Source organism: Gambusia affinis, linkage group LG10, assembly GCF_019740435.1.
Source record: "Gambusia affinis linkage group LG10, SWU_Gaff_1.0, whole genome shotgun sequence".
Taxonomy (NCBI): domain Eukaryota; kingdom Metazoa; phylum Chordata; class Actinopteri; order Cyprinodontiformes; family Poeciliidae; genus Gambusia; species Gambusia affinis.
Window position 1 is genome coordinate 9,565,020 of NC_057877.1, and position 27,516 is coordinate 9,592,535.

General features: G+C 40.9%; 1 protein-coding gene and 1 long non-coding RNA gene across 2 annotated transcripts in view; one reads left to right on the forward strand and one right to left on the reverse strand.

Annotated features, from left to right (window-relative positions):
* Positions 1–14,335, forward strand: part of LOC122838322 — a 45,934-nt gene extending 31,599 nt beyond the window's left edge. Inside the window, exon 4 of the long non-coding RNA XR_006371881.1 lies at positions 13,062–14,335. This is a non-coding gene — a long non-coding RNA (uncharacterized LOC122838322). The remainder of the gene's footprint in view (positions 1–13,061) is intronic.
* Positions 14,336–20,963: 6,628 nt separating this feature from the next.
* LOC122838572 (mitochondrial coenzyme A transporter SLC25A42-like) lies at positions 20,964–26,432 on the reverse strand. Its single transcript, XM_044129314.1, has 8 exons — positions 26,053–26,432; positions 25,489–25,649; positions 24,152–24,263; positions 23,954–23,979; positions 23,093–23,259; positions 22,751–22,867; positions 22,317–22,468; positions 20,964–22,215 (listed from the first exon to the last, which is right to left on the reverse strand). Exons 2-8 carry the CDS (start codon positions 25,576–25,578, stop codon positions 21,890–21,892), a joined length of 990 nt encoding a protein of 329 aa, XP_043985249.1. The 5' UTR covers positions 25,579–25,649; positions 26,053–26,432; the 3' UTR covers positions 20,964–21,889.
* Between the last annotated feature and the right edge of the window lie 1,084 nt (positions 26,433–27,516).

The window sequence follows — 27,516 nt, forward strand, 5'->3', positions numbered from 1 at the left end:
TTCATTTGTGCGGGTTATTGTCATCCAGTCCACTGCAGCTTTTCTCATTCTGTCTGCCGCTTTGCTTTTTATTTGCTTAGGTATTGATTGAGTGTGGTGCACCCTCTGAAGTAATAGTTGCTGAAAGCATTTACAGCCATCACTCAATTCATCCTGGGCTGTTTCGCACATCTCTCTCCCCACTGGTGAGACCAAAGGGATCTAGTTTTTTTTTTTTTACTCAAATCCCACAGAGTCAGATTCACATGTTAAAAAAGTACATCTTTCCTTTCCATCAATTCTGCTCATATTACAGCATATGCCTGGGAGATTTAGATTAGCATTATTGTTTTATATTATAGCTTGTTTCTAATAGGAGATGGGATAGGCATCTCCCAAAAGATAATAAAAGAATAAAATAGAGTATAAGCTTAGAAAAATATTTGATCTGTTTTAAGTTGTTGAAAGTGGCATGTCTGGAATGATTTATAATTGGTGGAAAATCTCTTTAAGGGCATTGAAGGTTTGTGTTTTAGCCGTTTAGCTTTAGTTATGAGTCTTTGTGGTTGAAACACTTCTTTCTCGTCCTCCTAATTTTTATCCTTTCTCCTTAGATTCTCTATGAGATTAAAGTCGTGACTCTGCTAGGGCCTGTCCGTCATTTCAATATCACTTCCAGAAACAAGTTGGTATACTTAATTACAAAACAAAATAATTCTCATTTTTATTTCAGCAGCCTCTTTAGACTCTCACCTTCGTCTGCTGCGTAAAATAAATACGCCCAGTCGCTGTTGTGGGTTTTCAGAACTGGATGATCGGATTGTTGTAATGGACGCAACCAACGATTCAGCTCCTCAGCCAATCAATGACCGACAGTCTTCTGACATCACATTTTCAGTCCGACATGGCATGCTTGGAATCCCAGCTAAGTAGACACCGTTAAAGGGATTGGTACCAGTACCTAATGGTACCAGGTAACTGTATAAGGGAGGTCCCTTATACAGTTTACTAGTGCCTACTCAGCTGACCAGAGTAGGCACTAGTGAAAATGGGCAATTAGTGAATTGATTTAGTTAAATGCATTACCTTTTCTATAGTATACAAATTTACTGATATGACCATGTCATGTTTTATGCTCTCAAGTATTTCTTTAGAAAGTAGATAGCAGCCCTGTTATTCTATAACGACGTTTTTTAGTGCCTTTAAGGGCTGTGACCGTAATATTTCTCTCATCATTATGCACACATCTGCTGCTTACTGTGCTTTTGTGTAGGGTTGGTATGGATGAGGGTTGCTTTGCCTTAATCTGTAAAACACATTTCTTTAACCAAAATAGTTGCCTATGACTTTTCTTTTAAGTGTAGCAACTTTTACACTGAAGAGGGTTGCTGCTAGCGCAGTCTGCCTACAGATTAGGTATTTGCTTTCACTTGCTTTGAAAATAGATAAAATTCTTTTTTTTTTAAGCAAAAAAATATCCAATATTATTCACCAGCCTATTCACATTTGTGACTCTATTCCACGATGTTAAACTTTATTTTTGGATAATATATATATAAAATAGGGGTTAGCACCAACATGATGCATAGTAGACCAAACCCATTTCATTTCACTGGTGCTTGAGCACGTTCTTTAGGTGAAACTGCCCATCTTAGGAAGTAATTCCTGAATCAAGTGTTGGCTGCCGTGCTTTTCTCGTAACTCCTATGCCGAGCCCCCAAGTCTGATTATAGACTCAGGGAAAAACAGTCAGGCATTTATCCAAGTCACTGATTATGTCATTTCAACAGGCTGCAAACACTCAGATGGGCTAGACAGCTCCGAGGGGGGAGAATTATGAAGCTGGAGTGGAATGGAGGCTGTATGAAAAGGAAATGAAAATGGAGTAGTGCTGTATGTGTGATTAAACTGCCTGCTCGCCAAGCAAAAGGCCACGCTGCTGTGCTACCCGGGCCCAGGACTTGGTCGTAATGAAAATGTGAAGGTGGTGGGGTTTGAACCCCCTGCCGAATGACGTGTATGAGCCTTCACGCTCACATTGTTGCATGTACATTATACGGCGCGCTTGTGTGCTCAGGCTGAATAGATTATTGGGGCCATGGAGAGAGACTGGCAGATGGAAGCTGAGGCATAAACCAGAAAGGAACATTGCTGTGTTAGAATAAGCAAAAAAAAAAAAAAAAAAAAAAATCCTCCCAAATTTAATCGAAAAGGAAAATTGTTATTTTATTTTAAAACACTCACTATGGTGTTTTATTTGTTGGTTGTTTTTTTTTTTTTTTTCCACTTTTTCTCGGAGACAGGCAGCCACATAAATATTAAGCCCAGCAATTCAAATGGAGAGACGGCGCTTCTGTCAGAGGAGGCGTGGGAACAAGCTCCACGACGAGGGAGGGGGTTGTGATTAGTTCGCGGCTAGACACCCCAGCTGCACCGACTTCCATTCAGAAATAGGTTAAGAAGGACCTCAAGGGTCAAGGTTATAGGGAGAAGGGGTAACGGGGGTCATCATCGCGGCATAGAGTAGCGTGCAGTGCCTCTCACTGTTTGGCTTGTCTGAAAGCTGCCTCTGTGTTTGCTTATTTTATAAGCTGCTTCTTATTGCCTCGCTCCGGGGATGAGCAGAGTGGGGAGGTAAAAGGGGAATCCGAACCCCCTTCAGTCAGCCCTTTGGCCAGTCTCCATTCGGCCCAGAGCCAAATTGTCCCAGATATCAGTCCTCTCAGCCCAGTCCAGCCCACGGTCAAACACCTCCCACCCCCCCGAACCGAACACGGTCAAACCAAGCTTTGACAGCCCCTCTTGTCTGTCTCAGTCTGCTGCCTTCTGTAATTTAACATGTCGACTCAGGGTTCATCGACTGCGCACGCCTCCGTCAGACATGTAGCTCTTTCATTACATGCATCACTTTTGAATGCTTTGACTGGATCTTTGATTTGAAAAAAAAATAAAAAATTGTTCAAATCAATTTATTGGCATTTCATTGCATGCTAATTTGCAGACATCAAAACAAGACAGGGATTCTTTGGGATTTAAAACATAGTAGCGGGAAAAAATAATCAAACAGTTAGTATACGGAAACCAGGGATAAAAGAAACGATCCAAGATATGATTGCAAATGTGACGAAGAACATTTTAACAGTTTGAGGGCGAGACTGTTTTTTGCACTTTGACATTTCTGCTCCTCATTTTGGTGTTTTGCTCGCCTGACGGCAGCACTTCAGAACTCCTTCTGCGACTCTAAAACATGTCGTGGACAGAGGGTGGAGATATTCCAGAGACCTTCTCATTGCCCCACACTTTCCTCCGCAGTGCCCTCTTGTCTGCCATGTCGCACAAGGAGCACCACATTTAAATGCATTGCGTCAACATACTGTCAACCACAGGCCTGCAGAAGGTTGTGAAGCTCGTTGCAAGTGATTGTTTCAGTTTCCTCAGGAGGTTCAGTTCCTCCTGGTGTTCTTTGACCATATCAGACCACTGGAGGTTGGTAATCTTACTGATCTTTTATTGGCCTTGACTGGCGATCACTGGAAGCTACAAAAACTGTTTTTTTGGGGTTTTTTACCTAGTGTGTAAATGCACTATGCATAAGCATGAGTCACATTGACAACAACTCTCTTCAGTGCAGAAGAGAGTTATTGTCACTAAGTAAGAAGAGACTTAGTTAAGTTTATTTCGTAACAATGAGGCGTTTCAAAATAAACATAGAGGAAGCAGATAAATGCAACTCATTGAAAGGAAATTATTTTCTAAATATGTTGAGACACATCTATGGCTTAGGCTGTGTGACACCAGGAAGGCTATTACACAAAGTTGCTTCGTCTTATCCTTTCAATCTCACCTTTTCAAATGTCATCAATCTTTTGAAATTGTCCGATTTAATGTTATGTTTCACTTTGGTAACACTAACAATGCTAACCAGTAACTCAGGTAATCATTTTGTCTTTGGAAATAATCGCAAACCCTCTTTTAGAGTGACTTTTCTTCCCTACACACGTTGTGTGACATTGCAACCCTGCTCCTACTACAAATACTGACTTCCCCATAATAGCATGGGGGTAGTAAAAGGTGTTTCAAACTCTTTTTATATGCTCCTGTATTAGCGCTGTTAAAGAGAGTTTCAGCTAAAAGTTTTATAAAACCCACAGATTGGAAATCTGCCGCAAAATTCTGATCAGGGCGATTCAAATATCTATTTTCTTTGCTTTCGTAGTTGTTGGTGCTGAGGGTTTTGCGCTCAGGTTCTCTTCAATTCAATGATTGGTCTGTTTTCTTTTATCCATGTCAGGGACAAACAAAAAAAAAAGTGATCAGTGATCTGAATTTCAGATCACTGATTGGCTTTATTGTTTCTCCAGCACATGTTTCACGTAGTCTTAATAAAATCACTCTGCGACTCCTTTTAGGTGAGATCTAGTTGGTTCTTCTTCTAACAAATCACTCAGCGGCTGAGCCTGAGAATTGACACTCACTACGCACATTGCGTTTGAGAATCAACAGCCCTTTAAGAGGAGGGACGCCCCGCTCAAGTGGAGGAGAGGAGAACGACAGGTTGTGGAAAAGTGAGGAAGGGAAACAGAGGAGAGAAATGTAGAGGAGCTCAGGCACCAAGCTAACACGCGCAGCAGTTGCCTGCTTTCATTCTCTACCATGGGCTTATGCTTCATTAGAGCGTCTGAAAGAAGGACCCTCTTTCCCTCACCACCTCAATAGAACAGTCCTCCTTCTCCTGGACAGCCTGGAGGGTTTCCCCTCTACAAAAACCCACCTCCCTCGTCCTCGTTTCCCTGCACTTTTCTACCCCCGTCTTCTAATCGTCTCAACTCTCTCCGAAATCAAGCTTAGTAACAGCAGTTTTGTGAGCCCCTCTGGTCCAAATAAAAAAAAAAAAGTAAAATCCCTAACCCTCCTGCTTACCCTGCTGCCGCCGCCGCCGCCCCCTCCTCCTATCATCCTCCGATCCCCACAGGCTCCCCTTCTCTGCTCATTCACTCACCTTGGTCAGATACACCACCCACCCACTGCTTAAATCCCTATCAGCATGTCAAGTAAATGTCTGCCCAGCTGGGGTTGACACACATGCACACGCACACACTCACACACACACAAATGCTAAAATATAAATGCACTACACACACAATCTTTTGCTTGCTTCTGGGGTTTAGCCTTCCTCCCTGCTGACCCTTTTCACCCCTGTTTTGCTCTCTTCCCCTTCTTGCCGTCTCTCCTTCCCCCTCCTGCTCTCCTCAGGCAGTGATCTGACAGGGTGGTTTCGTTAGCTGACTATATCTGCAAGAGGTTTATCGCAGCGCTCCTTCTGCTGCCTTCCTGTTTTGCTTTTCAAAATTAAAGTGACTTTCTCCATAAGAAAAACCTGCTCTACACCCAGCTCTGTGCTCGGGTTTACATTTGATAAAAAAAATTTTAAATGTTTTTTTTTTTTTTCTATGTGAGTAGAATGCAAAGTTAAAAAAAAAAAAAAAAAAGTGATATTCTTTTGTATTTAGACTGTTTTATCTGGCATTTATGGAAGGGTACCAAAAGGACAGCTAAAGAAAAACACTAAAATTAGCATTTGTAGTTTTCCACTAATAATACAGGAGACGGATAATATGTGAAAGAAGGCCTGCATCCAAAATGGTATGTGCCGTGAAAAACTAAAACTACACATTGCCCTGAATGTGGACTTTTTGTTGGCAACATGTTTTTCTGAGGATGTTTTTCAAGACAGCAGTTCTTCACTGGAAAGAGTTAAATATGAGGCAATCCTGGAAGAAAACCTTTTAAAAGCGTTAGACGAGGACAGGAGGAACACCTTCCCTAAACTTGCAGCAAGAGCTACAATGAACTCAGAGACCAGAGCTTATCGATGAGTAAGCAACGCCCAGATTGAAATCTGATTGAAATCTGGCAAGAATAGAAAATTGATGCTCTCCACCTGATGTGACTGAACAAACTGGTATTTTGCGAATGAAGAAGGGCCGAAAATTCCAGTCTGTAGGTGTGAAAAGTTGGTGGAAACATACGGCAATTCAGTTTATGTCTTCAAGTTCAAGAAAGATTCAGGGCGTGGCTGAATATAAAACACTTTTCACGTTTTTAGTTTGTAAAACATTTCAGAAAGCATGATTTGTTTTCATTTAGTGTTGCAAATATTGGCTGCGTTTTTTCGGTCAAGTCGTAAAAATCCTAATAAAAATATATCAAAGCATGTAGTTGTAATATAATAATTTCAAAATGTTCAACGGTTTTGCAAGGCACTGAATAATTAAAATATAGTAAAATAACAGGAGGCCTGTTGATAGGTTAGCATCAGTGTTTTAGATTTTTATTAGAAGGAAAAAAGAAAACTATCTTCCTTCTACTTCACTTCCCAGTGAAGTACACTAATGAATTGTAATGAATTGTGTTTTACAGTTACCCAGGAAACTGTTTCATAATGTCAACAAGTACTATTGCCCTGTTTTCTAATTTATGTTTATTATAAAACCTATCAATCTTTTACAAACATCTATACATTTTAAAATTCCCATATGTGAAATACTTTCTTACTTGTTAAAATCACATTTACAATCTACAGAGAAAAGGTTTTTACTGGTTCTGCACACGTAAATATACATATAAGATTCTGTGCATAAAGACATTTGCTTTTTTGCTTTTACCATCGTGCCACAACATTCTGCTTCAGGACTCATTGTTTTTTGTTTGTTTTTTTACTATGAATGTGTTTGCAGTTTATATACTTTTTTTCTATTTTAACCATAAGGAAGGCCCATTGTGACTGAGCCTCCTACGGAGTAGATAAGGCACACCGTCTCTCCTGATCCTTCTGAAGAAAAGGTGACGGTTTCTCCACTCTTAGCAGCCGTCCCCTTCAGCGCACCCTCCTTACAACTGTTCCTTTACTTTTTTGAGGACAGTGATGAGCTCAAAGCGTTCTCAGCAGTACTTCTGTCAACATGCCACCATCGCTATGTAAATGTATTCAGATGCATTCTCTGCCCTCTGCAAACCATCATGCCTGTGTGGATGTGGCAGCTGTAGGCACATTGCCCCCCCACCTCCCTTTTTGGTTACAGATAGCGAAAATAGCAGCACGTCCGGTGACGCATACAGAGAGGTGAACCCCTACTAATGTGTTTGAGAAACCCCTATTGAATCCTTTGTTTAACAAATGTGTATTTTCTCGCCTTTAGCCGTGTGGACCCCTTTTGTCGTTTTTTTTTGCTTTTTCATCAGGCACTCAGTGGACAGCATTGGAACAGCGAGAGTGGGGTCCTGGCTGCGTATGCATGGCGAGAGGGGATGCATACGCAGCCGCTCACGTTTTCATCTGAGCGGGTGCTCCTCGCCGCAGCTCGACACTCCGCACATACTGCGACGTTCTCTGAGTGCATCCTTATTACACTCACACACACATTATGCACACAAGGAAGCTGTGCTGCTCTGCTCTGCCTCCTCTCTTAACATTGTGAACTTGTCTCAAGTTCATTGCCATTCATTTCACTGTCATCTCAGAACTCCTGGGAGACTGACTAAGTCTCCAGCACAGGTTTCTCAAGCAAGGCCGTGTTTGTCTCACACACACACACACACGCACGCACGCACGCCCACACACGTACACAAAAACACATGCTTATGCTCGCAACAAAGCCATTGTTTCACCTGCAGGATGACTGTGGTCCTCTGGGTAAACATGTGTGCTGACTGTGTCAGAGGACACAGGGACAAGGAGCAGTTTGTCAGTGACCGGGTTGTGCTGCACTCAGCAGCAGCCAAGTTCACTCTCCTCTGCCTGAGATCCGCACTTGCCGAGTTATTTTGGTTGAATAGTAACAACATTCACACTTGGTTTAATTACGATTTGTGCGGCAAACTATTCATGCCCCTTGAAGACATTTAGGTTTCATTTCATTCTGCAAAGTTCAATATGTTTTATTTTTATTTTATGTAAAAGACCGACACAGAGCGGAGCATAACAGTGAGGCTGAAGAAAAAGCTCAGGTGAGATCAAAATGGCCTACAAGCAAGACATCATCGTGGTGCCGCCAATGCAACACTGTATATCACCCTATATGTCATCTTCCCCACTAGTGGTGGCAGCATCATGCTGAGGGGATGCTTAACTTCAGGAGAGACGGGGAAGCAAGTCGTCGTTGATGGGAAGACGGGTAGAGCAAAATGCAGGGCAATCCTAGAAGAAAACCTTGAATACATGCTATAATTAACCATTATGTTTAAAAACATAACCTTTATATCAAGGAAGTAAAAATTTTAACGCTTTGCAATAAGAGAAAATGGAAGACTAGGGGGTGACAGTTAACTAATGGTAAAGAAAATGACCAAAAAAAAAACAAGTAATTAGTGCCATTTTGTTCTTAAAGCTTTATGCAAATATTGCAAGAAACAATTAAAAAGAAATATAAGACTGACCTTTTGAAACAAGAATATTTTTATGTTTAGATGTTCTGCACAGTTCAATATAATTTTTTAATAAATTTGAAAGCCCCTAAAGAGACACAGGTGGCGCCAAAATGTGGCTGAATCACTCAGTATCCAGATCGTAATCGATCTGAGAACCTAAATGAGACTCTAAATTAACAAACATTGTGGAAACCTACCCCTAAAAACTTGAAATGGGGAAAAGTAGTTCTACTGACTTAGTATAAATGCATGTTTCACTTTTCAGATTTTATTGGTAAAAAAAAAAAAAGCTTAAAAACTTAAAATCAGCTTAAAGTGTTATGACAAAATATGATAAATGATGAAGACTTTTCCAAGGCACTGCATTTTATAATAAATCAAAACGTTTCTTCTCCATTATTCATTCTCTTGTGTGTTTTTGTTGTTGTTTTGTTTTGTTTTGTTTTTTTCAACGTTCTCCTTCTGTCCCAAGAAAACCAGTCTCTGCAGTTTGCTTAGCCGAGTCCATAAAGAGGTGTTTTAAAAAGCCATGTTAACACACCAACAAAGCATTAAATGCGACCCCCCTCTGTGAGGGGGAGGTTCCCGGAGGGGATGTGGCGTGGCGCTCCACCGCCGGGCCTCTACCCGGCCTCTTATTCAACCCCTCTGCACAGTCACGGTCGCTTATGGTAGGTGGAAGAAGGGGGGAAAAAATCTCACAATTGAGCGTAGGTCTGATCCAATGACATGTTTTGTTTTTTTGTTGTTGTTTTTTTTTAATGAGGTTGCTCTATGTCTTTGTTTGGGCACCAAATTCAAGTTCAGACCTGAGCAACTGCTGCTGAATAAGATGCAAGTCCACAGCCAGGCACAACTCTGCACACACACACACACACAAAACAAAACAAACACAAAGGGTCCAGTGTCTGCCGGCTCAGTGAATGGCTCTTTACTTCACGCTGCTCTTTAAAAAAACATGACGAACATCCGTGGCGGTTCTAACACTTGCTATAATTAGTGCTAGCAAATGACAGTTTTTAACGCAGCGTTTGTCGTCGTCCTTGTCGAAGGCAGAGCCTGAAACTCTTTTTTTTTTTTTTTTTCTTGCTTAGGGTCGTAAGCATTAAGATATTTTTTCTGTTTCATTTTCACCAGTTCTGCTCGTCTTTTGCAGAAAACGCCACGCCGTACGCCACACGTATAGCTGCACGTGTCATATGGCGTGTGTAGCTACATCCGCGAGCCGGGCCAGGTGCTCACCGGTTTAAACTGTCCGCCTGCATCACCGGACTCAAACATCACCCTGTTCGCTGCGCTTCTCGCTCGGCCCACACACACACACACCCATACATACACACACACACATATGCATGGTTTCACCTGGCAATTGGCCAGGATTCAAATGCACGAGGCATACAGTCTGTCTCCTCACATTCAAGTCAAAACTCCTCCATGATGTTCCTACATGTCAAGACTGCTGCCTATGGCTAACCTTTTCATTGTGTTATCTGATATAGTGCTGAAGTCACTCTGTTGAAATTTTGTTTCAGTTCTGTCCATCTGTTAATATATTTGTGTAAAAAATCTTTTACATGAAAAGGGGATCTTACGAAAAGATTTTTCAGCACAGTGCTACTCAAAGGTATTCATTCTCTGTACTTTGTCACAAATACAAACTTGAATTGAGTTTAAGTGGGATTTTATTTGATAGACCAACACAAAACGGTAGATAGTTGTGAAGTGTAAAAGAAGTGAGACATGGTTTTGCTAGAGCAAATGATATTCATTACCCTCGCAGTTGCGTTCTCATCTCCCTTCAGTGCTCCCTTTGGGCTTTCTTATATTGAAGTGGATTTCTCCAGTAGGATTCTCAATAGACAAGGATCCAGACCGTTTGTACGAAGCAAAGCATAGAATGAGGAACTGGTCAGCGATGGTGGAGGGTGTCTGGAATCGAATCCGCAGCTTTTTTCTCGCAAAATGACTACTCATATGGAGGAGTTTCAGGAAGAGAGTCAGTGATGAAAAAAAAAAGTCAAAAGAAGAGGCTTTTACAGTTTGTCGTAGGATGTAGGATTCGTGGCCTGCTGTGAAACTCAGTGTTTTACAGTGTCGTGCTGTGGAAACGGGTCTGAGTCGATACAAAAATGGAAGTCTAAAGGGCGAAAGGTTTTCCTTCCAGTCAAACTATGTTAAAGTTTGGCAATGGCTCAGTCAAGGTTTAAACTTAATCAAATTGAGAAAAAAATGCTAACAGATGCTTTTTATCCAGCCAGCCAGCTCTTGAGCTGTTTTACAAAGAAGAATGGTCAAACTTCTTCAAAACACTCTTCTGAAGGCTTGCTGCTCTAATCAGAAGTTTTAATAAGTGTTGACTCAGTCGGGGGCTACAAATGAAAGCACACCAAACTTTTCCATTTTTATTTGTAAAACAATTTGAAATGTAAAACCACATCTTTTTTTTTTTTTTTTTTTTTTTTTTGCTTATTGCAGAATTATGAACTACTTTGTGTTGGCCTGTCATATGACATTTTTTGGCTCTTTGATCAAAGAGGGCTGAATCTTTCAACAATGTCAAGACATTTGCAAAAAAAAAAGAGTACATTTTAAGGTTTAAACAAAGAATTAAAGACAGAATTGGGCTCCCACAGCATAAAACAATAATGTGATGAGCTGATTTGAAGCGCTCTTAAGACCTCTCATTCAACCAGACTTCAGCTGAGTAGCTTGTGTCTGCCCAGAGCCCGTCTCTGGTCTTTTATGAGGTTCTGGTTTGTGATGAAAGGAAATTAGCATGCAGATTAGCGGACATACAGCTCTGTGAATCTAATACGTATAGCCAAAATGAAGAAGTGGACTGGAGTGGGTGGTAAGAGCCTCCCGTTCACCTCTGTGCCTATCCCCCCCACCACCCGTATTCCCGCTCCTCTTCAAGGCCTCGTTCCACATGTCCTGTCCCAAACCTTAATGGGACGTCAGACGGACAGCTTCGGCTGAATCGAGCAGAAAGAGCAGCCTTTGAGCCCCCTCGTTTAAAAAAAAGCACCCCCCGCCCCACATCTCTTCCTTCCTTCACACTGCTAGCACCCACAAGCAGCTCCCCCCTTTCAGTTCTCTGGACTATTCATGGGGTGCCAGACACTCTGCATAAATTATCCTCGTCTCCCTGGCGTCTCGTCAGCCTGGTCCGCAGGTGTGCCATCTTTCCGGGATGCTGTCACCTCCGGGTTTTTTTTTGTTGTTGTTTTTTTTTTTCCCACCACCTTCAAGCTGTATCCCAACAACTCAAAAAAAACAAAAAAAAAAACACTCTCACTACCTCTTCTGCATCGAGCTTTTGTCACTCGTTCACTTCCATCTCTTCTTCCCACTCCCCCGTCTCTCCCGGTTCACCTGCTTTACATTCGCCGCGTCACTTCAACCTTCTTTTCGCATACCGTTGGCGGTTTTCGGTACCTAAACAAACCCTCTTCGTTTTCGGGCAGGATATTGTTTACATCTGTCTCGGCGTACGCTGACAGAGCCCCTCTAGGCCTCACAGATGTTGCAATAATGCGGAGGGATTAGCGGGCTTAACACTCCGGCTTATTTAGCGAGTTTTCCCGATGGCTTGGCAGCCTTTGATTTTGACCTTTTGTTCCTTGTTTCATTTAGCTGAGATCTCTTTGATTTGGGTTTTTTTTCTCTCTCTCTCTCTCCCCCTCTCTCTCTCTTTTACAAGCATTCTGATGTCGTTTTACACCAAAGTTGTGCTTCAGGCTATTTTACGCTGCAAAACCAAAATTTGGGGTTACCACAGAGATATAAACTTATCATATGTTACATTTTTTTCCTTCTTAATCACATCGTGATCCCAATTTTTAAATCACCGCCGTACAGAATTAGTTGGTTTTTTTTGTCTCCGTCCTGGCTAAAACGTCCGTCTTACGCTGTTGGCTTGCATGTTATTGGCTCCGTTGAACCTCCTTGTTCTCCTTCACTCCTCCCTTTAACTCAGCTCTAAAAGATAATTAGATGTTCCTCTCAGACTCAGCACCTCTGTCATGTCTGTCTGCATCATGCCGCACGGTCGAGTCCTGTTTTATGACCAGGCAAATCTGGCATCTGTGTGTGTGTGTGTGTGTGTGTGTGTGGGAAGAGAGGGGTTTGGGGTCAATTTATTTTTGTCTGGATCCTAATCCCAAAGGTGATATTAGTCTGGTAGACGGTTGAACCGGCCCTCCCTCCCCGAAAGCACCCAGTTTTCTGCATATGAGTGCACGCCAGCGCTCGCAGCCACTGGGGTCAGGCAGGAAGCCCAGACAGGCTCTGCTTTGACCTTTAACCCCTGGCTGTCTGCTAGCTCCAGGGTCGCACATGGCATTGATACAGACAGCTGATAGACGCACAAACAAATGTACAGGCACACCCCTCCTCCTGCCGTTAACTTTAACAGTTTTATGTGTCCGGGGCAATAACACGCTCCCGGTTGTCAGACGCATGCGCAGAGCTGTTATGATGCATACTCAGAAATTGCGCGGTCCCATGTTTAAAAAAATACATCAATCTGCTCATGCATTTGTGTAAGAAATCCTCTCAGTGTCTGGAAAGAACGTTGAGATGATCTACATAGTTTCCAGAATTATTCAACTGATCAATTTTTTTTCCTCTCTCCATGTTTTATGTATTTGCAGATGCAGTCGGTGAAAAGGCACCATGAGGATTAACAATGGGCCCTTTCTCAACATTGGGCCTTAAGAAATAAGGCAGCACACATGCCTCCTTTAGCTAGCTGCACGGTTAGCCTGATCCAGCTTCCCACCTACATGATAAGTTAGCTGCACCGTTTGGGGAAGATAATCTGCATCTTTTCCTTAAGACATCAGGTAAAAAGGAGCCACTTCGAAAGGTGAGTTTAAACGTTGAATTTTTCCGAAGTTGTGTTGTTTTTTTTGTTTTTTTTAAATCAGCTTTAATCATGCAGATTTGTCTGCAACTTCCAGTTCGCCATTTTTAAAATCTTGCTATAAGACTTTGGTAAAAATAAAACTAGCATTTCAATTTTTTTTTTGTTTGTTTGTTTTTTCCCTAAAAACAGCATTTTCAGATACCGCACCCTGCACTTTTAAAGTCTGATAGAGATAATTGAAAGCCTGAAAACAATTTAGTTTTTTTGCAGCAGTAGCACAATTGCACCCAAAAAAGAATGCTGATATTTTCATCGAGGTTTAGAGACTTTGTTTCACCTCTTACCAGCCTCCTCATGGTTACAAGATCAACTTTGGTCCTCTTTCAGCCTTCACTGTTTCAGTTCTTTTAACATTTTCCATTGTTTCCCTGACTCCAGACGTGGCATGTTAACCCAGCTGGTTATTTTAATGTAGTTAATTCGTGCCTTACTTGGTACATGCTTAAGTTACGTCTATTTAGTGAGGATTGTGTGAAGAATGTTGGTGCTTTGGATTTTGTTCAAGGAAAACAGTTTGTTCGTTTCTTTTTTTAGTATAAATATTTTCTCTTAAATTAAAGTTTGACTTTCTCTTTCTTGTTTTTAGTGTGAGATTATGCTACTGCAAAAAAGTAATATTTCTTCCACATCATTACCAATAGTTATAAAAGGGTGCTGCTGTATAATATTTGTGATTCTGAGATGAATACATTTTTCTTGAACCACAGATTACTGTCATAATATTCTGAAATCTTAAATAAAACTGATACAAATGTGAAATAAAAAGCTGCTGCCTCCTTTGTTTGTTTTTTCTTTTTTCTTTATTCTTCCAATGTTTATTTGTATCCAGGAAATACATTTCCTGGAACACATGTTCCAAATTTATTTTCATGTTCAGCTCCAATATTCTTCTTTCTGTTTGACAGAAAGCGATGTGCTAATGTTAAAATAACACGTTTTTTCCCCCTTTTTAATACATAACCTCGTTCTTCTGCTTTAGTTTATTGTGCTTTGAAGAAATATGACCTGGAAAACAATTTGTTTCTGGTGTTTTAACATGATTAATTACCAGAATAATGTCTCATTTTAGAGAAAATCACCCTGTTTCAGTACATGAAGGTGTTAGAAGTTATATTTCCTGATATTCCAGTAGAGTGTGACGTTTTGGGAGAACAGTCAGACCCCAGTGGCCTTAATCTGCGGTGTCAATTATGCGTCTTTGTACGTGAGCAGTGGGGGGCGTTAAAACGAGTTGCTGGAGCTGAAGGAAAGTTTGAACAAAGATGCTCATTCATTACTACACACACACACACACAGATTCTAGTTTTTTGTGGGTATCACACCCCCTTTTGTTTTCCCCTCCCAACAGCCAGTGGAGGCGATGCCCCAGTGCCCCCAGTGTGCTCCACTGCTTTGGCTGAAATGGACTCATCCAGCCCTCCCCTTCGCTATCCCCAACAACACTGTCCCCTCTCTCAGTCTGGCCCCCCCTTGCTAGCCCCCCCACTGGTCCTGACCTGAAATCATAGCGCCGGGCAAGCTATAGCCTCCGTGGTCAAGCTGGCATAAGAAGCAGACCTGTATGAGTGCACTGTGGCCCCCGAAAGAAAGCAAGATTATCCCATTCTGCGTGTCCAGTCACCAGTGCAGTATTGACCACGGCGGGCCACCCAGGGAGCGTCCAGCCAGCCGTGAGATGGCCTGATACACATGCTTACTGGCCGTGCCAGATTCCCCCACTCTCACTGGAGAGAAGCCCCGTTTGCTGGACGCTTCCTAACATCGCAGAGTGACCAGACACACACATGCGCACACATCTCAGCTCCCCCTCTGTACAGTAAAAGACATTGCTATCAGGTCGTTTTCTGTGTCCTGTGAGGCGAGGCGGAGGTCATGGGGAAGGTGGAAAACCTCTTTAATGGTGGGAATGATACCGTAACACCTATAGATAGAGTTACGGATCGCGTCACATACACTCTGTATACTGTGGACCAGTCTGACAGCAGGGTTCGCTCCGTCCAGATGAGACAAGCGGAAAACAGTAGCCTTTGTTGGAACATTTGTCTTTACATCACACCACTTTAAAGTCCATGTTAAGATAACTATAAGGAATAAAACTAGTTTTTTGGGTTTTTTTTGTTTTTGTTTTTTTTATCGCAAAACGAATCATTCCAATTGATTTAATCTAAAAGATTTTGCCACACAACCCCGGCATTATTTATTACCAGCCAGTCACAGTGTATTTATGGTAAATCCTGCGGTTGTAAAAGCGGCCCATTATTGACCTGAATAAACTCTCAGGGGCCTGTTAATTGTCTTGCAATTGCTCAACTGCTTGTTTGCAAATGGAGGGCCTCTAATGACATCCTGGTCCGTTAACAACACAAAGGCCTCCAATAGCAGGATGAACAAGGCCGGCTGGTTGTATAACAAACAGGGACAGTTTAATGGCACGTGTATTCTGTCCTGTATGCAAAAAAAAAGAAGAAGAAAAAAAAGGGCCAAAATCTGATAATGAAACGAATCGCTACGAAGTTACTGTAACAAACTTATAATTAAAGTGAAATTAGATGAGAAACTTTTCATTTATAAAGTCTGCTAATTATATGTGGAAGGAAATGATAACAAATCAGTAATATTTGTTGATACAGTAGGGAGTTGTGTCACTGTGTCTAATATGTTATTGGTTAATCAGCACAATGTGTCTTGGAGTTGATCTGCCTGCAGTTCTGCTGAGGAACCAAAGAAAATCAGGTTGCTCTGCAAGCACACTTCAGCTTGTGATTGTCGGGTCTGGTATCTCTCATCTTCCTCTTAACAAAACTTTACAGATTCTCTACGAGGATTTTGTCAGGCCAGTGTGCCAGACAGCTGGATTCAATTCTGAATCAGGACACCTATAGATAGAGTGACAGAATCTGCTATCCAGTTTACTTTATTAAAGAGACAGAAATGAAATATAAAGGATGCTGTAACTGTGAATGTCTCTGTGCATGCACAGGATTTGTTATGTGGGAGGGTGGGCGGTCGGTCGGGATCAGAGGGGGTAGAAGGTGGGGGGCTTGGGGGAGCTGCATTAAGAAGTCCGAGAACTTGGAGTCTAGTTTGTCATGCTAACTGCAGTAATGCCATTGAATGTGCACACAGGGAGCAGAAGGTTCACAGGACCTTGGCTATTCTCATGCAAACTGCTCTTCTTTGGCTGTCCACCCACCGCACTCACACCCACCATCCGTGGACGTGTTTACTTATGGAAACACGCTCAGTGAGACGGCAGAACCGGATGTCCCAGTACTGTAAAAATACATAGAAAATAAAATGCCAAACACTACTAAGTTGTCTTTTACTTATGAAAAGTCAAAACATAAGGTTTCAATGCAGTAAAACATTGAGAAATACAAAGAAAAGAAAGACAGCTGTGCATTTAAAAAAACAAAAAAAAAACAGTCTGCATTAACTTATTTTTTTCACACCCTGAATTGGTACTCACAGGCAAAAAGAGGCAACAATTTGACCTTATTTACTGCCAGGTTGAAATGAATAATTACGCCACTGCACCATTCAACAAATCAAGCAAACATTCAGCCATAGATTTCTCTTCCGACACGTGTTCTTAAATCAGCACTTTGCCCTGTTTCTCCAAATTTGCTGCTTTCTGTGGCCTGCGCCTCCCATCTGATTCATCTGATCGAGAGACTGGAGGACGCCGCAGCTCATTGGGTGTTAAAATCTGTTTGAAATGCCAAGTGGTGAAAATGTCAGGCGCAGCACGAACACACGGCAACCTATACATTTACCCTCCTTAAATGCAAAAAGACCACATGCAAATGACGACGTTATCCGCCTCCAGGCTTGAAAAAGTGAGAAAAGCTAGCAAGCGCACACACACCGTTTTATGCGTGTGTGTGTGTGTGTAGGTGCCGAGATTAATGTGCAGAGATTTATGCACACTATAGTTTCCAAAGCAAGGATAGAAGGAGTCTCCATTTGTATGTGTGTGTGACAGAGTGTGTGCCCTCCCTCGTGCACTTGGAGCTAGCGTTTGATTGAGTGAAGGCCAGTGCAGTCTGAACACTCCCTCTAATGGAAGAGAGGAGCCCAGCAGCTCAGTAATGCACTGACCTCAGAGCTTTTACAACGCTGCCAACCGATAAGTGGCAATATGCTGGATCTTATAAAATTAACAAGACCGAGAAGGTGGAAGAGAGAGGAGAGAGAGGGTCGCCGCGCGAGGGGTCCTACAGCACTTGTAAATATCATCATGTATGCAGAGAAAGACTGTAGCTTATGGGTTTAGGGTCACAGAAGCACAATTAGGAATTTGCTCATCTGTTTTGTGGGGGGATGTTTTTTAGAGGTATTTTATAGGGAAACGTTTACAGGCTCCCTTTGTGTTTGATAAAACGCCCTCGGAGGCATTTTAATACCTCTGAATTTATGATAAGCTTCCTCTGAGGCTGCTGCTTGGGAGGCTGATGCAGAGCAGACCTTCAAAGTGCATGGCAACCAGCCAGCCCGGCTTCTGCAGGGCACCACAAGAAGTCGGAGCATCTTCGCAGTCCGAGTACATAGGTTTACCGCAGATCAAATAACAGATGTGTCTTATTTCCTGCAAAAATTCCCTTGTAAATGTAGCTGTAACTTCCTTGAAAGCTATGTGCTAGTAAGTTACTGGAGAGGGGTTTACAGCACAGTTACAGTGAAGAAATATGTACAGCAGCTGTGTTGTCAGTGGCAGCTCTAGCATGCAATGTGTCCTGGGCGAGCGCTCCTCTTTACAAGCCAGTGTACAGCTAAACACGTTTCAAAGCAAAATCATTTTAGGAAAATAATAATAATAATAATAAATTATGAAATTTATCAAAACATTAGGAACTAAAATACACCGGTCTGACATAAAGTTATCTTGAATCTAGATAAATATTAACAGATTCTCATAGACTGGAGTCATTTTCTAAATTCCCCATTTTTACGTCAATAGCGATAAAACTTCATTTTAAAGCTCCTCTAATCACTGTTGAAAAATAAGGTCAGCATTTATACAGCCCGTGCTGGGAAATTTGCTCTGAAAGAAATCATTAAAGAACCATCAATATAAATGCAGGCCCACCATAATTAATACTATTTAATCAAACAATGAACGTTTTCCTCTGTACTACTATATTTGTCAGGTATTCAGTCTTTTATGCAGTAAAATGTGACATTTTATCAGCATGCTGTATTAATTACATTTCTCTTTTAAAAGTGACAACAAATTCAAAGCTTTGAGAGTTATATGTTGCATCAGAGGTCAAGTGCTCTTGAACCCCCAACCTCCACCAGACTGGGGGCCCCAAGAAGCAGCTTCTCTCTCTGGGTGGTCCCAATGCCAAGAAAGCAGAAAAAATTATTTCTTCTATGTTCACAAATAGAGTAATAATTTCCATTTATTTTTATTTTTATTTCTTTGAGTAGAGTAATGCATTTCAGCTCTAAAAACACAGGGCCTAAGTAATTAGGGATTTGAAGTGGTCAGTCGAATGTATACCAGACTCTTCGACAACTCAGAAATATGGCAGTTTTATTTATCTTTCTTTGCTCATTTACCATAGTCGTTCCCTCTTTCCATATCGTCCTTGGCAAAAGACAAAATAAAAACATACCACCCACAATCAAAAACTGCCTCGGAGAAGTGTAGATAATATTATTAATAAATAGCAGCAGTGGCGCTGTGTTTATTAGCGACAGCATTAGTGAGGATTTTGATTTGCACTGTAATGTCATTTAAAGCATCACTACAGTAAATGATTTACAGAGCTGCATGTTACGTTGTAGCCTGTACTAGGCCTGTTCACTTTACTAATAGTATATTTTATTGTTTATTTAAGATGTAATTTATTATGACTAGTAACCATTAATTACAAAAATAATTATTAGAATTAGTGTTATTTCCAGAAAAATTACAGCAAGATATTAAGTTTTAGTGTTTGGTGAAAGAAACACTTTGAATTGCCAGTAAACACATGCAGAAAAATGTTGCTGCAACAGTTACTATCTAAACATTTAAGGATCAAACACACCTCCAAGAGAGGCTTTATTCATGCGTACTTCCCACAATAACCTCCTCACCTTTCTCACACCCTTCAAGCCTGAAGTCTGGGTGATGTGTGTGTGTGTGGGTGTTTATGTAAAAGATATTTCTTTTTTTGGTGAGCATTTTGTTCTGTGCATCTGTGTGTGTAAGCGCGAGCAGCTATTGTCTGCTCACACTCCAGCAGGGGCTTCAAAGTGAATTATTCATGCAAGATTTGAATACATGCAAATGGTCCTCTCGCCTCCGTTGGCACAGATCCAGGTTACCTATGGCAACGGTGCCTTCAAGAAACATTGTTTCAGGCCCCCCATCCTCCTCCTGTGCCTCCTCCTCACTCTTGCAAGCACCCACCATTCGACCACATCATCCAGACAGTCGCATTGTTGCAATTGTTGCAAAGCCAGGCTGGTAGATTGGCAGGGGTATCCCATGATGCACAGTCAAGGTCAAGAAGGCGGGGAATATGGCGAGACTGAGGGGTAAGACGGCATTTCCCCTCCATCCTGAGTTCAGGAGAGACGACATTCAACCACCAGAGAAGGTGTTTCGGTTGATAAAAATCAACAAAGCAGCAGAATGGGCACACACACACACACACACACACAGAGTTCAATGCTCTCACAACTCAAGCACACTGAGTGGTGAAGAAGAAAGGGAAAGAAAAGAAGAAAAAATTGAAGGTTTGTATCTGCTAATTGAGAGATAAAACTGGAATTTAATAGCTAAGTTAATGGATAACACAAATATTGGAGATATATATATATATATATATATATATATATATATATATATATATATATATATATATATATATATATATATATATATATACATATATCTGAATGAGCAGGGGGAAAAAACTCATTTTGCTACTGAAATTGTGGTGCAGATTTTGAATAGCAAAAAATATAGATCTGCAAAAAAAGAAAAGAAAAAAAAAGAACGTTGCTTTGTTTAAATATGGTACCTGGTGTGCTTTTCTTAACATGATTGCTAAGAAAAATAACAGTAAGCTGAATACAGTTGAGGTTAAAGCTGCTTTAATAACACAGACGTAGTTTAAGTAATGCAGGGGAAGTTAAATAAAATGTAATCAATGATGTGAGAGAAATAACTGTAGAACTGTGTTCAATGGGCTGACATAAGGTCAAGTTCAGGCCATGTAAATGAGCTCGTTAATGGTACCGGGTTGCACGAGCGGGTGGAGCTGCTCCCTGCCGCCATCTAGTGACGAAGTAGAAACCATGGAGACAGAAAACATTTCCAAGTACGTTTTAAATCTGTAAGATTTTCAAAATATATATATTTTCTTATACAAGCTGAGGACATATTTTAAGTGTCATAAAATTATAATATAGAACATTGGGGCAAAAGCAAATAAGTACTCTAAAAAAAGTGTTCTGCTTTTTAAAGAAATTAAATCTTCCAACCGACTGAAAATTCTGTTTTTAAAAGTATTAAAAATTTTAATTTCTTCCCCTTTTGTTTAATTGATACGTCCCTTTGCTGTTTATGTCAACATTACTATCTTCTTTTATCAAACATCTCCATCTAGTGGACAAAACACGACGTTGCTCAATGTGGTGAATAAACTGTTTATTGCACGGTCATCACACTGTAAACATCTTTGGGCAAAAAAATCCCTCTGAAATGTGGCAATAAGCATGAATTTCTTTTCCAGACACATAAAATTTATGACTGGAAAAAAGACATGTCATACAATCAAGTGACGGCTTTGAGAAAATCTATACAACAATGTAAGCAAAAAAAATTATTTAAAAAAATTTGAAATGCTTAAATCTCAATAATTTTCCCTACAAACTAAAGTCTTTCATATTCATACGTTTTTGTTTGCAAAAAGTTTGATTAGCAACACTTATGATCGTCTAAGAAACAGATGGAGTTACACAGTGCTGGACGGAAGGGTAGCGATCAATTGTTTTCCTTTCAATGGGAAATAAAATCCACACTGGCACCATCATAAAATTTAAACCTGTTAAATCTGTCTTTAGTAACCCTGTATCTTCACATGCTTTTCCATAAGAAAAAAAAATCTCAAAAAAATATTTAAAATATTATGTTTCTTTTCCAAAAAAGGCAAAAGGAAACCCATGGAAAAAAACTGATTAGTTTTGATTAAGTAATTCCAATAAAGTGCGATTTAACTCCTTTGCCATCTATCATTCTAGTGGTACCATGTTTCTCAGACATGTTTTAACCATTCCATGATAGTAAAAACTATATTTTTTTGTGCCTTTATGCAAAGCTAGAGATCCCTTTGCATTAGGCCAAGCTTGTGATAATGCATATCCTTGCAGAATAGATCTCCTGCCGGCTTATTCACGTGTCTGACATCCTCCGCAGGAAACAGGAGTGAACTGTGGGACGGTCCTGCACAGAGCAGAGACTTGTCACAGCCATGAAACGGACTCGGCTCCCTTTCCTCGTGCAGGTCGTATCTGTACTTTCCCTCCGTTACTGTTCTTCAGGCCCCTGCTGGCTCAGTGGATGGAGTAGCCCATCTGGTGCAGCTTCAGCAGCAGGTTGTGCGCAACATCAAATGTGGTGAAGCTAATCCCCACTGCGATGGGCCCTTTCACCCAGTTCATGCTCAGGCCTTTGTACAGTCCACGCCTGATGCCTTCCTGCTTCACGATCTCGCGCATGGTCCCCAGGATGGTAGTGTAGGAGGAGCCGATCACGCCAGCTGTCTGCATGCGCCGGCGCACCACATCCAGAGGGTACGAAGCCGACTGTCCAATCAGGCCCGCGCAGGCTCCAAATGCCAAGCGCTCGTAAGGGTAAGGATGAGATCGCTTCGTCTTATCTAAGGAAAAACAGACGGTAGGGTTGGAACTGACTGTTATCTACCAATCTTACTTTAAGTAATTAAAACCAAACATGCAAAGACAGAGAAATGGTGACTACCTGCATGGAGTTTTTTGAGGGTCTCGTAGGTAAAAAATGTGATCCCTGCATATGGGATAACGCCCAAGATGGTGGGAGTGAAACCTTTATAAAGTGTCTTTACACCTTCTTCTTGGGAGATGCGTACAAAGACATGCATGATGTTACTGTACCTGTAAAAGACAAACAGAAATAAATTTGAGAAATACATTTTCTATTGAGTCCAAGATCACAACAACTGCAAAGACTAGCACGGTATTTTTATGTACATTCAGATTAATAATGTAATCATTCTGGTCCCCAACATACCTAACCCTGTCAGAAATGGCCTGTATACTGAACGGTGTAAACAGTTTTTTTTTTTTTTCCAGGAATGACTTACTGAGCATTTTAAAATCTGACAAATTTGTCCTCTGGTTCTCCTGCTAGATGAGCTTAACTCTGGAGATCCTTACATTTCTTTAGCGGTGACAGCCATCCTGGCTCGGACCATGTCCAAGGGGTAAGTTAGCATGGCGGCGGTCGTACCGGCTAGAGAGCCCGCCAGTAGCCGTGGGAAAGGAGGCAACGCTCTGAAATAAAAAGCAGTCGACGGTAAGCACTCTTAAAAGAACATAAAGTTAATCCCACACAGCTACAACCATGCTAGTATAAGCTAAATGCTAGCATCCCGGTTGCTACAGTCATGCTGGCTCAGCTAAAGATGTACGTTTTCACAAAGTTTGCGCAATCGTGTTTTTTCAAAAACTTAAAACATGAAAATATCGCAATAAGAAATAATTTAAGTCTTAACTCACTTGCCCTGGAAGCCATAGTAGCCCCCCAGGAGTTTCTTGTATTGCTCGTGTGAACAAAACTGGATGGCAGCGTAGGGCATGACCCGCACCATGGTGGCAGAGTTCCCCCTCCACAGACTGAGGAATCCATCCTTCATGTAAGTGCAGTAGATCACCCTGAAGGCCTCCTGCAGCATACCGCAACATTCAACATGTTATCCGCTTAGCATGTCTGACATTTTGGCGTTACATAATAAGGTTTGTAAAGAACCTTTGTTAACATGTGGTCACAAAGAGTTTTGCCCCAAAACAACGTCAGGACAAAGTGATTTAAGCTGAGCTACTTTGAGTGTCTAGATGTGCAAAGTTGTTAAAAATCGGAAATTAAATTGCAGTGAACAGCAGTTTTGACATTTGTATTTGTAAATACTTCTTAAATTTATCCATCCTCTTGGGATGGATAAATTCAGATTTATCCAACACCTTGTGTATACTTTTCACATTAGATAGCAAAAGAATACGTTCAAATTTGTGTTTGAATACATTCAAACACAAATTTGTACAAAAGGTACAAATGTTAACACTTTTGTAAGGCCAGATAAGTAAAGAAGTGAAGAAAAACAAGCATTCACTCTTTCATTGTGAATTTTAAACTGTTACTTATTGCTTCAAATGTGACTTTTTTTAAAACATTTTAGCAAATATTCTTGAAAAATAAACTTTCAGTGCATATAAACAGTGACGCAAGACTTCAGAACTTGCCGTATGTTTTGCACTTGAGCAGTCAATTGCCCTGCTTATCACTGCAGGTACACATAAAGTGGTGAAAATCTGCGTCTTATCAGTTCTTGTTCTGCAAATAGGAGAGATAAATAAACTCACCTTTGCCGAGAATCTCTTTGAAGACACTGAAAAACAACAAGAGACACAGTGAACCACGGGGTTGAGACACACTGTCTCATGTAGGCTCAACATCTACTAAGAGGATTAGTCAAGAACAGTTGTGGTGTAAACTCTGGTACGGATACAAAACATTAGTTCAGTCTACAGGAAAGTGTGAAATGTCCAAGTTTGTCTTGCCTTGAAAAATGATCTTGGTGCGGTCCAGAGGTGCAATGACGGTTTTGGCCACAGCTCCAGCAAATGCACCACACAGCAGAGAGTCCAGAGGGGTCAATCTGGGTCTTAGGTCCTGTTTGGAGACATTTTCATAACATTTGTGAGCTAGCCAGACAATGTTTTGCAACATAAACATAAAAAGCTACAATATAAATATGAAATAATCAAACACTGTGTGTGCTTTATGTAGAGTCCTGATCAACAGAAATGCTCCCACAAAAATTTGCCAGCTCAGGGTTAGGGTAAAGACAAGAAAAAGCTACAACACGCACGTGGATGACGGCACACGGAAACTGAGAATCACATGAGATAAGACTGCCCCAAGTTTCTTAGGACATGAGCTCTAACCTGTGTGATCATGGAAGCAGTCCTAAAGTAGGCCAGCTGAACTCAATAAACACTCCCACCGACTGATAGCGGAAGGATTTAGCAATAATAAACAAAGACGTTTCCTAACCAGCAACAGAAAAACTAAACACGTTAAAAGCTTGCATTTGTAATTCATATTCTTGGAACTATTCCATCATATCACTTTTTTGATTGTGGATTCAAAGAACCAACAGTGCCGTGAATTTAGAGCTGGCATTCCTCCTACTTCATAATCTATTTTATAATTGTTCATTTTACTGCCTGGGCTAGGTGTGGTGTACACATCTCTAATAAAATAAAAACACAAAGGTGACAAAACAGAAAAAAAGAAGGGTGTGGAGAACCAGGGACACGTCAACAATGACAAGCTAAATGTAGAAATTTGTTAAAGATGCACCCGTTGGGCTTTTCCTGTCCAAAAGAGATTTACGGTTTTCTTTTAAGTCCAACTCATGAATGTGTATTTATATGGACAGAGGCCTGCTGAGGATTAGTTAGCATCACCCTTCTATTTACAGCAGCAGTACTGTTCTGATGTTGGATGTGTAGAACCAGCAAGGAGACACTGAATGTCACAATAACACCACCATAAAGAATATGGTATGAGAGGCAACACATAGTGGTTTTTTTCCCCATTCTTAATCGCTTTTAATAGAAATTTGTGATTTTTTTAAAAATCAAACTTATATTTTTTGGTAATGTTTACACTTTATTTGAATATACTGGTGTGACATAGTCAACCTTCCCTATTTAACACTTCAGAAGAGGATTAATTCAGATTTGTGCAGAGAACTCCAGCCATCTTTTCTGCAAAAACAGCACATTTAAAATGCCTTTCCACACCAGCAACCTGTCTGGTCACGTTTTAATATTGTTTTCCCTTTGCTTATTCTCACTGGCTAAGAGAGAAACACACCCAGCACGCTCACCTTTGCTTGGCTGGACGGTGGGAGGGTCAGCACAGTAGTTTGGGCCCCAGGCATGCGGCCCTGGCGGTGCTCGTGCACACGGTGGGCCATTGGTGCCCCCTTCTTATATTACCAAGGCTTGTCACACACCCGAGGTGCTTTTTCTGGACAAAACCCCACAGCTGCAAGTGAAAATGTCATACATTGGGTTAAAACACTCCAAACTCCTGTTTCGAGGTAACATCCTCCACGCTATCCGGAGTTCCTCTGTACCAGAACACGAGTACGTGCATTCTCTCACGCCCATGTTCCCACACAAATAGTCTGCCTTATAAATAAACGGAGTGTCACAGTACAGAGGATAAAAACCAACGCTGGTTTGTCTACATGAAGCCAAATTCATAATGATGTTGCTTAAGTGATTATATGTGCCCTGGTTGTCATTTAAATAAACCATACAAGAGTGTAAAATAAATGAACTGCGACCCACAGCTGTCCAAAAAAATAAATAAATAAAATAAACAGACACTCCTTCTTTTTGCAGTGAAATCTGTTTTGTTTATTAATATCCGCATGAACGCTTACCTTGACTGTCCCAGAGCAGTGCGTGTTTACAAATAGTCGACGCGTGAAATCCTGCAATGCCCTGCCGTGCTGCAGCTCATACTGCACATCTCCTGTTTGTTGGCAGAAGGCTTGTCACTCGCACTTTTAAGTTGCACAGCACACGCGCGGCGATGTTTCCTCACGTCTCCTCTCGATGTTGACTTCTTTTATCAAGTTGAGTCGAAGAAAAGTGTCAATATATCGTGCAGTTTGTTTGTAAGGGGACGTGAGTCAGACAACGTTCGTCTCAGAGGTGTTCCCTCTCCCCCTCCTCTCTCCTACTCTGTGCACAGAAAGATTATTCTGGACTCTCGAGTCCCAAGCGAACGAGAACACGGCGTATTTCACTGTTTTGGACTACAATACCCAAGAGCAAATAGTATCGAATAACCAAAGTCTCGCGAGATTATGTTCAACATTGGGTTGCCAGGTAAATATTACGCAATCATAGCAATATTTTAATTAACCGTTTGTTTTCATTTTTCATATTATCTCATTTTGTTTTGAAAATCAGGTAAGCATTATATTCATAAAATATTTTTGAAATATTTTTCTCTTTCTTTTTTTTCTTAATACTTCTTATTTGCAATCTTTTCACCAGTTTTTGCTCCCATCTAGTTACCTACCTGTGTGTGTGTGTTTCTCTTTCTGGGGTCAAACTTAGGAAAGAGCTAAATGAGAACCTCCATCCATTATCCAAACCCTCTTATCCTTGCGGGGTCAAGGGCAGGCTGGTGCCTAACTCTAACAATCATTGGATGAGAGGCAGGGTACACCCTGGAGAAGTCACCAGTCAGCACAGGGCAACACAGAGATAAACTGGACAAACAGCTGTGCACACACACAGCATACTTAAAAGACAATTTTCAGAGACCAATTAACCTAGCACTCTTTTTTCTTTTTTTTTTTTTTTTGGACAGAGTAGCTTCAGTACTCTCAGAGTTAATCACCACACAAAACAACTGTCTTTTACAATGTAAACATATGGATAACTTGGCAAACTCCTTGAATTTCTGGAATAATTTTTTACTTGCTTTTAGGATCTACAGAACACAATCACATAAAGAACATCAAACAGAACTGTACTTTATGCTTAATCCCAATCATTATTGCATGCTAATACATGCAATAATGAAATCATAAATGAGTGCAGGGCTGTATAATGTAATATTTTAGGTGCCATGCATTAATACTTTACTTGTCAAAAATATATTAGAGCAATTGTATGGATTTTCACTTTCTGGCACTAAACCTTAAAAATATAACGCTAAAAAAATTAGGAAAACATAGATTAATTGCATTTGATGTCATTAACATCAGAATAACCTTAGGCTATGTGCCAAATTTATGGGTTCAAAGAATTTCACTTTGCTTTCCAAAGGTTACATAGTGATCAGGATACAGTCAGAAACAGAAAACTAAAATATATAACAAAAACACCGG